Source organism: Camelus dromedarius, chromosome 8, assembly GCF_036321535.1.
Source record: "Camelus dromedarius isolate mCamDro1 chromosome 8, mCamDro1.pat, whole genome shotgun sequence".
Classification (NCBI taxonomy): domain Eukaryota; kingdom Metazoa; phylum Chordata; class Mammalia; order Artiodactyla; family Camelidae; genus Camelus; species Camelus dromedarius.
The window spans coordinates 7,163,459-7,176,146 of NC_087443.1; the positions used below are offsets into that span (position 1 = coordinate 7,163,459).

Genomic DNA, 12,688 nt, shown 5'->3' on the forward strand with positions numbered 1-12,688 from the left:
AATATTACTTTTCCATTTGGTTAAATTTTAATTCTGAGCTCACTTTTGCTGCTTATGTATTTTATTTATTCGTTTGTTTATTATAATTTTATTGTGATATAACTGACATATAACATTGTGTAAGTTAAAGGTGGGCAGCGTGTTGGTTTGATACATCCCTATGCAACTGATTACCGCTGGAGCTTTAGCTAACACCTCTGTTGACACATACCATTTCTTTTTTTGTAGTGAGAACATTTAAACTCTAGTCTCTTTGCATTTTTGAATTATATAATACAGTATAGTATTGTTGGCTGCAATCACCATGCTATGCATTAGATCCAAATCTTACTCATCTTTTAACTGCAATTTTAATATCATTTCTCCAATTCCCGCACCCTCAGCCCCTGGCAAACACCCACCACTCTACTTTCTGTTTCTACCAGTTCAGCTTTTTAAGGTTCCACATAGAACTAGTATCATACAGTATTTGTCTTTCTCTGGCTTATCTCGCAAAGCATAATGCTGCCTTTTCCCCTGTTTCCTTTATTCTTAGAGTCTCTATTTTCTTTCCTTATTTTCTGGACCTTGTGTATTCTTTTCTTTTTAAAAATCCATGCCAAGGATCACACTGAGGGCCCGGGATGAATGAATCACCCAGGGCCCCTGCCCCCAAGGAGCTTGCAGTCTCTTGTGAGAAATTGACATACATCAGAATCTATGCTACAGGTGGAAACACTGTTTGGGGGCCTTGAAGGAAAGGAAGAGGGGGCACAGGCAGGAAGAACAGTGTGATGGAAGGCAATGAGGGTCGGATCAGTTGGCACAGTCGGGTTGCAGAGAAGGGGGCGGAGGGGACCAAATGAAGGATGGGCCTAGTGCCATGTTGTGGAAGGGCAGAGTTTCGTCTCTGCTCTGTGGTGGTTTTGTTACCGAGTCCAAACTCTTTCTGCTCACCACACAACTGACCAATAAATCAGGAGATGAGGTGTTGGAGCAAGGAATAACGACTTTATTCAGAAAGCCAGCAGACTGAGAAGATGGGGGACTAATGTCCTGGAGAACCAGCTTCCCCAAGTCAGAATTCAGGCTCGTTTTATACTAAAAGGGGAGGGGGTGTGGTTGGTTGTTGCAAACTTCTTGGTGTCTGAATCCTTTGTTCTTGCAGCTGTCCACCTAGGTCAGGTCATGGTGCCCCCATAAACCTCCAACAAGACAAATGTTATTTTCTATTCTGCAACTTTTTATCTTTATATGAATGGGAAAGTGTTATACCCTTAAAGGTCAGAGCCTTGAGAATGGGCTGTACTGCCTATTTCAGGCTCTAGGCAACATTCTTTTACAAAAGGTGCAGAGCCAGCATGACTCAGCAAGGGAAACAGAGCACAGGGTTAGAGCTAAAGAAACAGATCTAATATGGAGTCAGATTTGTTCTTTTCTGTTACAGTTCTGTGCAGGTGCAAAGGGTCTTGGGTCTGACTGGGTCTGAGGGCTCTTGGCTGGTTCATGTGTGGGATGGAAGTATGAAGGGGAAACACTTGAGAAGGAGGGAGCTCTGAGAAGCGGCTGTTCATTCATTCATAGAACCAACGAATGCCATGTGCCCACCATGTGTCTGACATTGCGCCAGGAGCTCTGGCCCCAGCCCGAGCAAGACATCATCGTCCAGACTCATACAGGGCTTGGCATCCATTGTCCTTGCTCTTCTGGGGATATGCTCCAGCAAGGGAGAGAGAAAATTAATACCATTGCTGGCGGTGGCAGGGGCTGTGCATATAATACACAGCTATGGCACTGAAAGTCTCCTTAATATTCTTGCTTTCAGGGGCTGTGAGCAGCATGGAAACACATGTTCAGTGCCCTATTAGACCCCTGACCCCCACAAAGGAACATCTTTTGTTCTTACAGGTCAGCCCAGTTGCTCCTGTGACTTGCCCAGTCCCTCTTTGGTTAGAATTCCTGTTATATTGTGAGTTTCCTCGGGGATACAGCTTAAACACTCAGGCTTCCCCTTTATGAATCCATTTTAGGAGTTGATATACTGGAAATGTCTCTTTGAAATGACCAGATATGGGAGGTAAACTGTGCAGCTACATAGACACAGTTTCTCATTCGGTCATAACCTGAAACCTGTTCGTGTCCTCTCAAGGATGACCTCCAGAAAAGACGAAGGTTCTGGCACAATTTGAATGGGGTGCAGAAGCTGGTGGAACTCTGCAGGGAAATCTTCCCCTTGTGGACCCCTGGGTCAGTTACAGATGTGCTCATGGCCCTGAAAAAATCTGTCACTTACACACGATCTTTTTCTTTTTCTCTGGCCAGGACTCCTACATCCTTTCTGCAGAACTTGGAGAAAAATGCGAAGCCATAGGCAAGAAGTTATTGTACCTAGACGATCAGCTTCACACAGCGATCCACAGTCACGATGAAGACCTCATTCATATCCTTTTTAATCTGGCAGATTAAGCACCTGTTTTAGGTTATTTTGTAAAAGAAAGTCTTAAAAAAAAATCCCTTCCCCATGCCTCTGCAGGTGGAAGCAAATAGTTGCTGCTACTATTTATAGATCAGCCTACCTCTGATTTCTGAGATTATCCAGTTCACAATGTCTTCTCTCCAGTTCTTGATAGTCAACATATGTGATGATTAACTGATCTGACAACTAAAAATATCAGTGAGTTCCAGACATGCACACAGTGAAGCCAAAGAAAATGAAGTTTTCATAGGATGTGAACTGGATGTGCAGGGTTCAAAGGGTCATGGGTCTGACTGGCTCAGTTTCCTAGGGGCTTTCGTAATATCGAGAAACCCAAGTCCAGCTTCGGTTTTCTTTACCTTACAATTCCGCCATGTAGTGGGCAGAAAAATAGCACAACTAACAGGACTTTGGATCGCTCCTTTCCAGTTTTTTCTTGTACAAGACTGGATGCACTTGGTGTCACACCTGCAAGTACCTTCATCAACGAAACTGGTTGCCAGTGGGCAAGCTGTCACGGGACTCGACTAGCTTAGGTGTGGGTTCGCGTGGAGCCCTGGACCTCCTGCTGGTCTGTGGGTGCAGTCAGTTTGCCTCCGGGTAGCTCTTCTGAGGACAGATGAGTGGGCACAGGATGGATAAAGGGATACACAGCCCCGTCCTATATCTTTTAGTTATTTAATCACAAGTTTTAAAAATTAAATAAAATTATTATTATTTTTTTAATTGAAGTACAGTTGATTTACTATGTTGTATTAGTTTCCGGAATACAGCATAGTGATCCAGTTATACATACGTACATATTCTTTTCCATACTCGCTCTCTTTATAGGTTGCATACAAGCCACTGAATGTGTCTAAAAAATGACATAAATGGGGGGATGGGAAGTGGGGAGGGATAGGTTAGGAGTTTGGGATTAATAGACACACATTACTGTATGTAAAATAGATAAACAACAAGGGCCTGCTGCATAGCACAGGGAACTAGATTCAATTTCTTGTAATGAGCCGTAATGGAAAAGGACCTGGAAAAATATATACATTTGTATGTGTACCTATAACTGAGTCGCTTTGTGTACACCTGAAACTAACATTGTAAATCAACTACACTTCAATAAAAAGTAAGAATAAAAAATGACACAAATGAACTTCATTCCAAAACAGAAGGAGACTCACAGATAGACAGAAAAAAACCTTCTGGTTACCAGAAGGGCAGGGGGGAGGGAGGGAGAACCTGGGAGTGTGGGATTGGCAGATACTAACTACTGTATACAGAGCAGATAAACAGCAAGGTCCTGCTGTAGAGCACAGAGAGTGTTTTCAATGGCTCGGCGTAACCTGTAGTCACAAGCTGACACTCCTCTAGATGAAAGAACTTCTCTGTTCGCATCCTACCCAGTAGTATGACTTTTATTAGAGGTATTTGTGAGAAACGCAGCTGTTTTGGATTTGGCTTCTTGTTGCTGTCTTACTTTCCAAAAGACCAGTTCTTACCATACTTTATCTTATGTGTGTGTGTGTGTGTGTGTGTGTGTGTAAGTCTGTGTATTTTTAATAGCTCTGGTCAAGGATGAATCTTAACCACAAGTATTCAGATCTGCAGTTTAATGACAGATTCAATGCTATGTTTCCTTCCTCTTTATAACCTTAAATCTTTCACCTTGCTTATTAAACTTAGCAGGAAATTTCTTCAGCTTAATCCGTGATTGTTGCCACATTACTCAAGGTAGATTTTTAAAAGCAGATCTTCTGTTTTCCACAACTTCCTGCCTCCTATGAACTAATGTTTAAGCTCTTATTAGAAGGTCGGCCAAAGAAACAGTAGAGGCAATTCTGTTTTGTGCTTTTGTGTACTCCACATTCATGGAGCGCAGATCTGAGCAGTTATCAGGGGGCGTGGCCTCCAGCAGACGGCAAGTGACTATCTGTGGCTGGCGCCTGGGAGCAGCGCCAGGCAGAGAGCCAGTGCGTTTGGAGGGCTTTCTGGCCCCACCCCGGCAGGTGGGCTTGTTTCCCGTGGGAAACACCCCGGGCTTGTGGTGGGCTCCGGTAGCAGGTCGGAGGTTGTGTTAGTCCCTTGTTTAGCAATTTTCCAGAAGGTTAGTTTCATTCTAGAGAATTTTTTTTTTTTTTCTTGAGTAGATTTGGGTTGTGGGGAGGAGGCTGAGAGGGGACAGAGCTGTGCGTAAGTAAGATCTTTTTAGTTTTCTCACAGCCAATCCAAGCCAGATTCAGTAGCCGTGGAATCACGGACAACTGATAAAGCCACTCTAAGCATCAACTTCCTCATCCGTACAACTCAGATAATACCACGTACCTCTAAGGTTTTCATGAGGACTAAACGAGACTATGTTCAGAAAGTATGTTTAACGCAGTTCTTATATACTGTCAAGTGCTTGGTTTTAGGTAGAAAATCATTCTTAAAGTCTTTGTCACAAGCTGATCTACATCTCATTTTTATATGAGGTTTCAAGATAGGCTGATTCAACTGTTTTGCATAAATGCTTGAAAGAACTGATTGGTAACTACACAATGACTTACATGAAAAGTCAATTGATTCTATTGATTCAAATAAAACTGCTGTTCATAGATAGGGATTATTGTTCCTACTTGACAGTTGACAAAACTGAGGCTTAGAAATGACACAGCTGGTCCAAAGTCATTTCTGGGGAGTGGTGGAATCTTCCAGCCACCCCATCCCCTGGCCCTTCTTGGCCACACAGGAAGCAGCTATGCCTCTAAGTAGATGGACAAGCCTGTTCTGCGGAACATGCGGAACGTACATAAAATTTTACTATGAAAATTTTAAGCTGTAATAAAAGTTGTTGAGTGAAGGTGTTACCCCAAAAAGAGGAAGAGGAAAGACCCCAGTTCCTGTCTTACCTGAAAGATAAGAATTCAGATGCGAGACAGAAGTGCTGTGTAGCAAAAGATTTGAAAGGATTTATTAGCAAAGGGAAAGGACACCCCAGGAACGGGAGGCGGGCTGATCCCAGGGCACACAGCAGCGGGCTTGGTTTGCCCCCTCCTCTCACACCCTCGCTTAGAGGTGGGCTCTTGATTGACGGACGGCTCTCGCCCCTGGAGTTCTTAGTCATGCTCGTCCCCCTTTCCCCATGTCCTTGCCCATGATGCACACAGGAAAGCCCATGGTGGGGGGCGGCGCTAAACCACAGTGTTAATTACATTACAGTGAGCGCTGGGTCATGTCTGGTTAGGTCCTTGTCGCTACTGCACAGTTGCGGCTGCCGAGTTCTAACTGGTTTCTTGCTGGCGCTCATTTAGAGGAGGTAAAGCCCCTTTATGCCAGAGGCAGGCACACCGCCGTCTTCCAGACCACCCCCCTTCTCCCCCATCTTTCTGTCTGGTGCCCCCACTTATCTAACTACCTAACAAAGCTACGTTTTTGTGAGACTTTTGCTCATCCTTGCTGGGGAAAGTGGAGACACAGAGGGACTGTGCCAAACCAAGATTGGGAAACACAAGCTTAGGTAGTGAAGTCACCCACTCCCCTCAAATAAAATCTACACCACAACATAGATTTCAACCCCGACTTTCCTCTGAAACCCTGGCTTTGTTGGGTGTCAGGGATTGCAGGTAAATACGCAGAAGGCATCTTTGAATTCATAAGAAGCGGTGCTTGGATTTGAGTGGAACGTGATGCCCTAAGATAGAAAGACATCTTTACTCTGCGGACGCTTCTTACACAAACCAAAGCGCTCGTTTCAAATTAGAACTGATCTGGAGATTCAAAGGGGCTGCTGGAATCCTCCAGCCAGACTCCGACTGTTTTGTGTTCCCATTTTTGATCAAAGAGACAAAGCTGAATCTGAATGAAAGAAACAGCTCGCTGTCAACAACGCAGAAGCATTTCCCAGCAAGGGTAATATTTTTGTTTGATTCCATTAAGTGCTCGGCCAGAGCCGCCCATGCATTAGATGCGGGATGCATCTGATTAACCTGAGTCCACGTCGGACGTCCAGGTTCAGAAGTTTCAAGTCTTGGGTGCTATGGACACTCGTTCCCTGTGTGGCAGGCAGGGAACTTTGCATAAGGCATGTGCATGAGAAAGCACTGTTAGTGTAGTATCAGCAGAGGGTAGGCCAGTCGCCAGCAGTGGAGTTGTTTCCAAACAGACCCTCCGGGTACCCTGACTTAACATCAGAGCCACAGGCAGCCTGCTGGGGGTCTCTTGCTTTTATGGAGAAGACCCTGGGTTGACAGATCGGAGAAGGGGGAGGAGACAGGGCTGGTCTCTTCATCGTCTTGACAGGCTCAGTGAATTACACGTAGCGCGACCAAACAGTGACACCAGCCCTTCAGCCACCGCGGCGCCCAGCATCTAAGAGTCTGCACCATTAATTGGAAAAGCCAGCCTCCCAGAGGTGACACGCCTGGTGTCTGAGGCGAGGAGGGGAGGTGTGACTGCACTGCCACTCAAGCCAGGGTTTCCAGGAGCGCTAGCCCGAGTCTCTAGTACAATTTCACAGCCATTTGGGGTCCTAATTAGCAGGTAGGTTTTGAAAAACATGTTGAGGGTGTGGAATGGCTCCTCCACGTTTGAAACACTTGAAGCGCAAACCATCTCAGTTCGGCGGATTTTTATTTTTTTCACAGAGATTTTGCTTACTTTTTCTCCTTCAGCTTCTACAATGCACTTTCAAAAGAACAGAAGTGCGCCCGGGACTGGGACACTGCTCGAATATTTCAGACCCCACAGGGTAGTTCTGCCTGCCTCTGAGTCACAGAAGAGATGGGGACAGACTGATTCTATCTGTGGCTCTATTTACATCCCCGTCTGGGAAAGCCTCCTGGAATTCTCTTCTCTTTCCTTATTTGGGATGCGTGGTGCCCAGTCAGTTCGTTTTGGTGGTACCCGATGGCTGCAAATAGCCTGAATACATCCAGGCGCAGCACACACACCACATCATCCCCTTAAAGGGCATTTTCAGATGTGCAGCTTAAGGAGACAAAGGTAATGAGAGTTTGGGGAACTTGCTCTGTCTCCTTGGAAATGCTTTCTGCTTCTAGAGCTAAAAAGCTGAAAAACACGGGGCTCCATGTGTGTTATAGATGAGAAGATGGGGACCCTAGGAGTTTGCTGTTAAGCATGGTGTATGCTGGGCTGATGCGCTTCTGGTGTCCAGGGCCACCCTCGGGCCCCCACCCATGGGAGTGGGGCGGGAAGAGGAGGAGTTGGCGCACTGTAATGCGGGGGGAAGAGGGAGCCTAGGAGAGCGTGTGCTCACCGCCATCACATCCACTGAAGCAGGGCGTGTGTGGGCGAGAATTTGCTCTTTGCTCTTCAGCAATTGTGTTCCTCACCTTTGGCTGTTCCACGAAGGAGAATTCCCAGCACTGTGGCGGTGGTGGCTGCAGAGGAATCCCTGTTGATAAGAAGAAAGAATCTAGCAAATGAAAAGCTGTTTCCAAGGATGTATTGTTGTTTCTTTTTGAAGCAAACTAGGTCAGACAAATGAAGACCTATTTTTGACTAAAACAATCCGCCTGGAATCTCCATTGGCAGGAAAACATTCAATTGCTTTTTGCTTGGTTTTTTTTTTTTTTTAATTGAAGTATAGTCAGTTTACAATGTTGTGTTAATTTCTGGTGCACAGCATAGTGATTCAGTTATACACACATATATTTCTTTTCATAGTCTTTTTCATTATAGGTTATTACAAGGAATTGAATACAGTTCCCTGTGCTCTACAGTAGGACCTTGTTTATCTGTTTTATAACACTCCACTGACACCATTGGACAGATCTTCGATTGTTTTTATATATAAACAAAAGACCCCCTTGAAAGCATTTGAGGACCTTTGCACACGACTGCCCTAAAGGACGAGACTGCCTCGCCACCGGAAGACATCTGTGGAACATGTTTCCTTTCACTCATTGCAAACACAAATCTGCACAACTTTGCTATCAAGAAGTTATGCACTTACCGAATACATGTGTAGTCTATCTCAAGGTAGTAAGGAATGGTCTTTGGTTCCAAAAGTGTTTTTAAAGACATTGGCACGCCCATCCTGGTGCCACTGTTGTAATTAATGTGCTAATTTTCGTAGATGCCACAGATGTCTGGTGGCATATCTGTTACAGGAGAACTGTATACATACTTAGCTAGAGAGGGTTCGATGGAGAGACATTCTAAGAATCATTTAACTCGTTTGAGACCTGTTTTGCACGTAGATGTAGTGAACCTCTCTGTCATATATACATAAATTCCAGTGCTGGAGTTTTACTTTATTTGTTCAGCACTTTGACAAAAATCAAGGTCAAATATATCCACTGGCTTTGACCATGAGCTTGTTGGACAGCAAGGAGAAAATCTGATCTAGTCCTACTCTACCTCTTAGTAGCCTTAAGATTTTAGTGAGATGTATCAAAGAGATAGTTTATTTTTCTGTAAGTCAGTGAGAAAATATTGCAAAAAAGGTTTTCAGCATAACCTCCAAGGGCACGTCTGTAGCCTGGACCGCTCCTGACCTTCACACTCACGTCCACTTCCTACTCAGCACCTCCACTTGGCTGACAAATGGGCTTTTCCAACTTAACGTGTCCAAAATCCAATTCCTCCCCCTTCCTGCCCCGAAAACCAGACTCATTCCCAAGTCTCCTCCTTTTTGATAAACTGCAAGTCTTTTCTCAGTTCATGGCTTAGAGAGAAATCTGAGAGCCACTCTTGATGCCCCTTCCTTCTTCCAACATTCTAGACCGAGTCCACTACCGTGTGCTGTTGGCTCTGTCTTCAAAAAACACCCAGAATCTGACCACCTCGTGGCATCTCCACTGCCTCCAAACCATCATCTTTTTTTGCCTCCTCTTATTTCCATATTTCTGCCCTCGCACCTTAACTCTATTAAGGATTAAAGCAGCCAGAGTGATCATGACCCTCCCCTGCTCCAAACCCTCCCATGGCTCCTGACTCCCGATCTAGCCACGTGCCCACGTGTGTTCATTTTCCGCTCACGCAGGTCAGCGCCAGGATGGCGGTGACTTTGTTCCTTTCACTCCCATAGTTCCCGCCTCCAGACGGTGTCTGAGCACACAGTAGGAGCTCTGGATATGCCTGAATATCTGAACAAAATGAAGGGAAGAATGAGGAACTCTGGCTACACTTTTATTTGCCCAGATGCTTATTGGGGAAATATTTCCAGTGTGTTTTTATTTATTTATTTATTTTTTTTGGTAAACACATTGATTTAAATATGAAAGTATGAAAGGACGCACATCCACCGTGAATATTACAGAAGTATGGGGGGAGAAAAAGGAACTCTATCTTCCTCCCAGTACCAGTATCTAGAAGTCCACCTCTGTGTCCTCCTAAGGTGCCTTCTAGCCAGAAATGGCTTACCTCTGTAGTCTTTTTCTTTCTTTCTTTCTTTCTTTTTTTTTTTTTTTTTTGGCAAAATTAGGATCATTGCACACAAATTGTTCTGCAGCTTGCTTCCCCCCCCCCTCACTCCACATTTTCTCCTGGACTCCCTTTTGTATAAGTACATTCAGAATGTTTTGGAACTCACATGTAGTATGGAATCATACAGGCGAATTGATTACAGAGAGGTAGTTGTAAATAAAAACATGATTTTAATCATTTTGATGAGTATGACTCCATAGGCTCACTAAATTGAGGTTTCCAGGATTTCTGATGTCTAGCCCTGCTTAGACAGAACCGGAGCTGTTTGCTACCTCTGCTGTATCAGCAAATAAACCTTAAATCTCGTGGTGCCTCACAAAAAGCGTTATAATCTCACAAGAAAAAAAAAAAATGTTTTTAACCCCAGCCCCGTGCAGAAGGCATGCGAATCTGCATTTTGTAAGTGAGACAATTAAAGCATGAAGTGACTGGCCGGCTTCCCCCAGCTGGTGGTGAGACCCTCTACTCCCCGCCCTCTCACTCCTCCCTGTGCCCGTGGAGATTGACGTTTGAGGGGCTGATGTTACCTTAGATGATAATTTAGTCATTTTCTCTTGTGGCTTCTCTCTCACTCTCTTTTCTAAAACGTTTTCAGTGTGTTCTGCCCATAGAAGAAATTTTATGCATTCTTTTAAGAATTCTTTAAGAAGCATCTCGTTTTGGTTCAGTGTCTCTCTCGGAAAACCTTTGCTGTCATTGAGCAGATCACAGAGAGGGGCCGGGAGTCCCGGGCTGCGTATCAAAGGTGACGAAGTCTCAGGAGTGTGTTGAGATTCATAAGCCGCTTAAGCTCCTTGCTTACTCTTTGTCAGTGTAGCAGAACTTCGTGATTAATTTGCAGCTTGGTTGTCCGTCTGGGACCACTTATGCTGTTCCTTGTATAAAGTCCTGTGTGTTTTCATAAAAGCTCAGCAAGAGCTGTCCTGAGAAATGGAGGGAAACGAAGCCTTCTCAAAAAGAAAAAAAGAGAAAAAGGACAAGTATTGGATACTTCCTTCCCTTACGCCCTTATTCCCCCAAGTTCACGTGCAAGGAGTTAATCATTGTAGTAAATGTGTGTAAATTACGTAATGATGAAATCTGGCGAAGCTTTAAGAGGATGAAAAGCTGCCGAAAGCTTGTCAGGTGGTTCTGCATTTTTGGCTTAGGACAGGTTCATTTGCATAATTCCCAAGATCCTCTGGAGTTCCTTATTTAAAAAAGGAAAAAGGATGCTTTCTTTCGTCATAACCTAAGGCGTCTCTTTCTCTTGACATTGCATTGACATTGTACTTGGATAAAGCAACGCTGCAGTAGATGCAGACATCTGGGAACAGTGAGATTTCTGCAAACTACTCTCCCCACAGCTTTCTGTTTTCCCCATGTCTGATCTCGTGATATTCAAATGGTCTGACCTCATGTGGTGATTTACCAGCACTTCAGTGGTGTTAACACACGTCTATGTTTTCTCTTAGTTTCTGTTGGATGAAGTTCAGTCAGTTTACTGATTGAATTAAAAGAATTCAATCCATCTCTCATCCTGTACCTGTCTTAGAACTGTTCGGACTACAGGTACAAAAGGAAAGAACAGAGGGGTCTAACTGGATAGACAGAAAAACCACCATTGGTTAAATGTTCCCCCAGCTTAAACAGCCTTATTTATTCCATATAATTATTTGCTAAGTTCTCTGTGATTGTTTTATCTCTATGTGACATAACTTTACAGATTAAGAAACTAGGAACCCAACAGTTTAGAGAAAAACCAACTAACCAACCCAGAAAAAGCAAGCTCCCTGCACTCCATCAAATCTTGGGTGCCCTGAATAGCTATTTTGCAAGTACCCGGGAGTATAATACCACGGGTCAGCAGATTAGAATCTGAAGTGGTTTAGAAGTCATTGTTTCATGAGAAAACTGAGGCTGAGAGTGATTTGCACAGGTAACAAGGCAGGTGACTGACCAACAGGGACTGTAACTCCTGACTCTGAGTCTGGACCTATGGCGGCCCCAAACCCTGGATTGCTCCAGGAGGCTCCGATTTCCCGCCGCCTGCCCTTTCCGCAGTCCGAACACTGGGATGAGACAGTTGCCCTGCCCCCGCGGGGGTTTAGCGGGAATTACCGTCACGCTGACCATACACCTTAGAGCAGCCCGTTTGCCATCTGTCTTGGTCTAAGAGCTGACTCTTCCTTTCCCTTTTGGACGCCTTACTTGAGATAGTTCATGACCCCAGGCCTCGTTGAAATCCCAATCGCTCTTAAAAGACACTTTTGTATTAATATTTAATTCCTACAATTTGGAAGAACTTGAAAGTGCAATTAGACAGCCGGGCCCATCTGTTGCCAGCAGGCACGTGGCTCCTACCAGGCCCCTCGGAGGCTGCAGGGGCCGCCCGTCACCTTCACATGTGTTCCTTAACAATATGTGCACAGTCTCTCAAGAGGGAGCTCCAGATGGTGAAGGAGACTCTGCAGGCCATGATCCTGCAGCTCCAGCCGGCAAAGGAGGTGGGAGAGAGGGAGCCCGCTGCTTCCTGTGTGACAGCTGGCATCCAGGAGTCACAGGCCTGAGGCGTGACAGGATGGGGGAAGGAGGGTGAGTGACCACGTCATCGACACGGGTGCTCAGGGGGCCTCTTCCGCCTCCGCTGCAAAGCCGATGTGATGGACCAGTGATGGAGACGCGGAGCCCGGATGTCGCCCAGGAGGAAGGTGGTCCACATTCGCTGTCCTGGGACTGAGATCAGGGAGCCAGTTGGAATAAGGCGGGGCAGTGATCTGCTGATTCCCTTCTAAATGCCAGTCAAGGGGCACCTTGACTGTGTCACTAACA

At 45.1% G+C, this 12,688-nt stretch overlaps 1 protein-coding gene across 2 annotated transcripts in view; it reads left to right on the forward strand.

The window, feature by feature from the left end:
* TSNAX (translin associated factor X) overlaps positions 1-12,688 on the forward strand; it is a 394,977-nt gene that overhangs the window by 377,326 nt on the left and 4,963 nt on the right. For both annotated transcript variants that reach the window (XM_064487870.1, XM_064487871.1), the window contains 2 exons: positions 2,302-2,418; positions 12,286-12,451. In XM_064487870.1, the coding sequence (XP_064343940.1) occupies positions 2,302-2,418; positions 12,286-12,426 (258 nt within the window). In that variant the 3' untranslated portion in view covers positions 12,427-12,451. The remainder of the gene's footprint in view (positions 1-2,301; positions 2,419-12,285; positions 12,452-12,688) is intronic.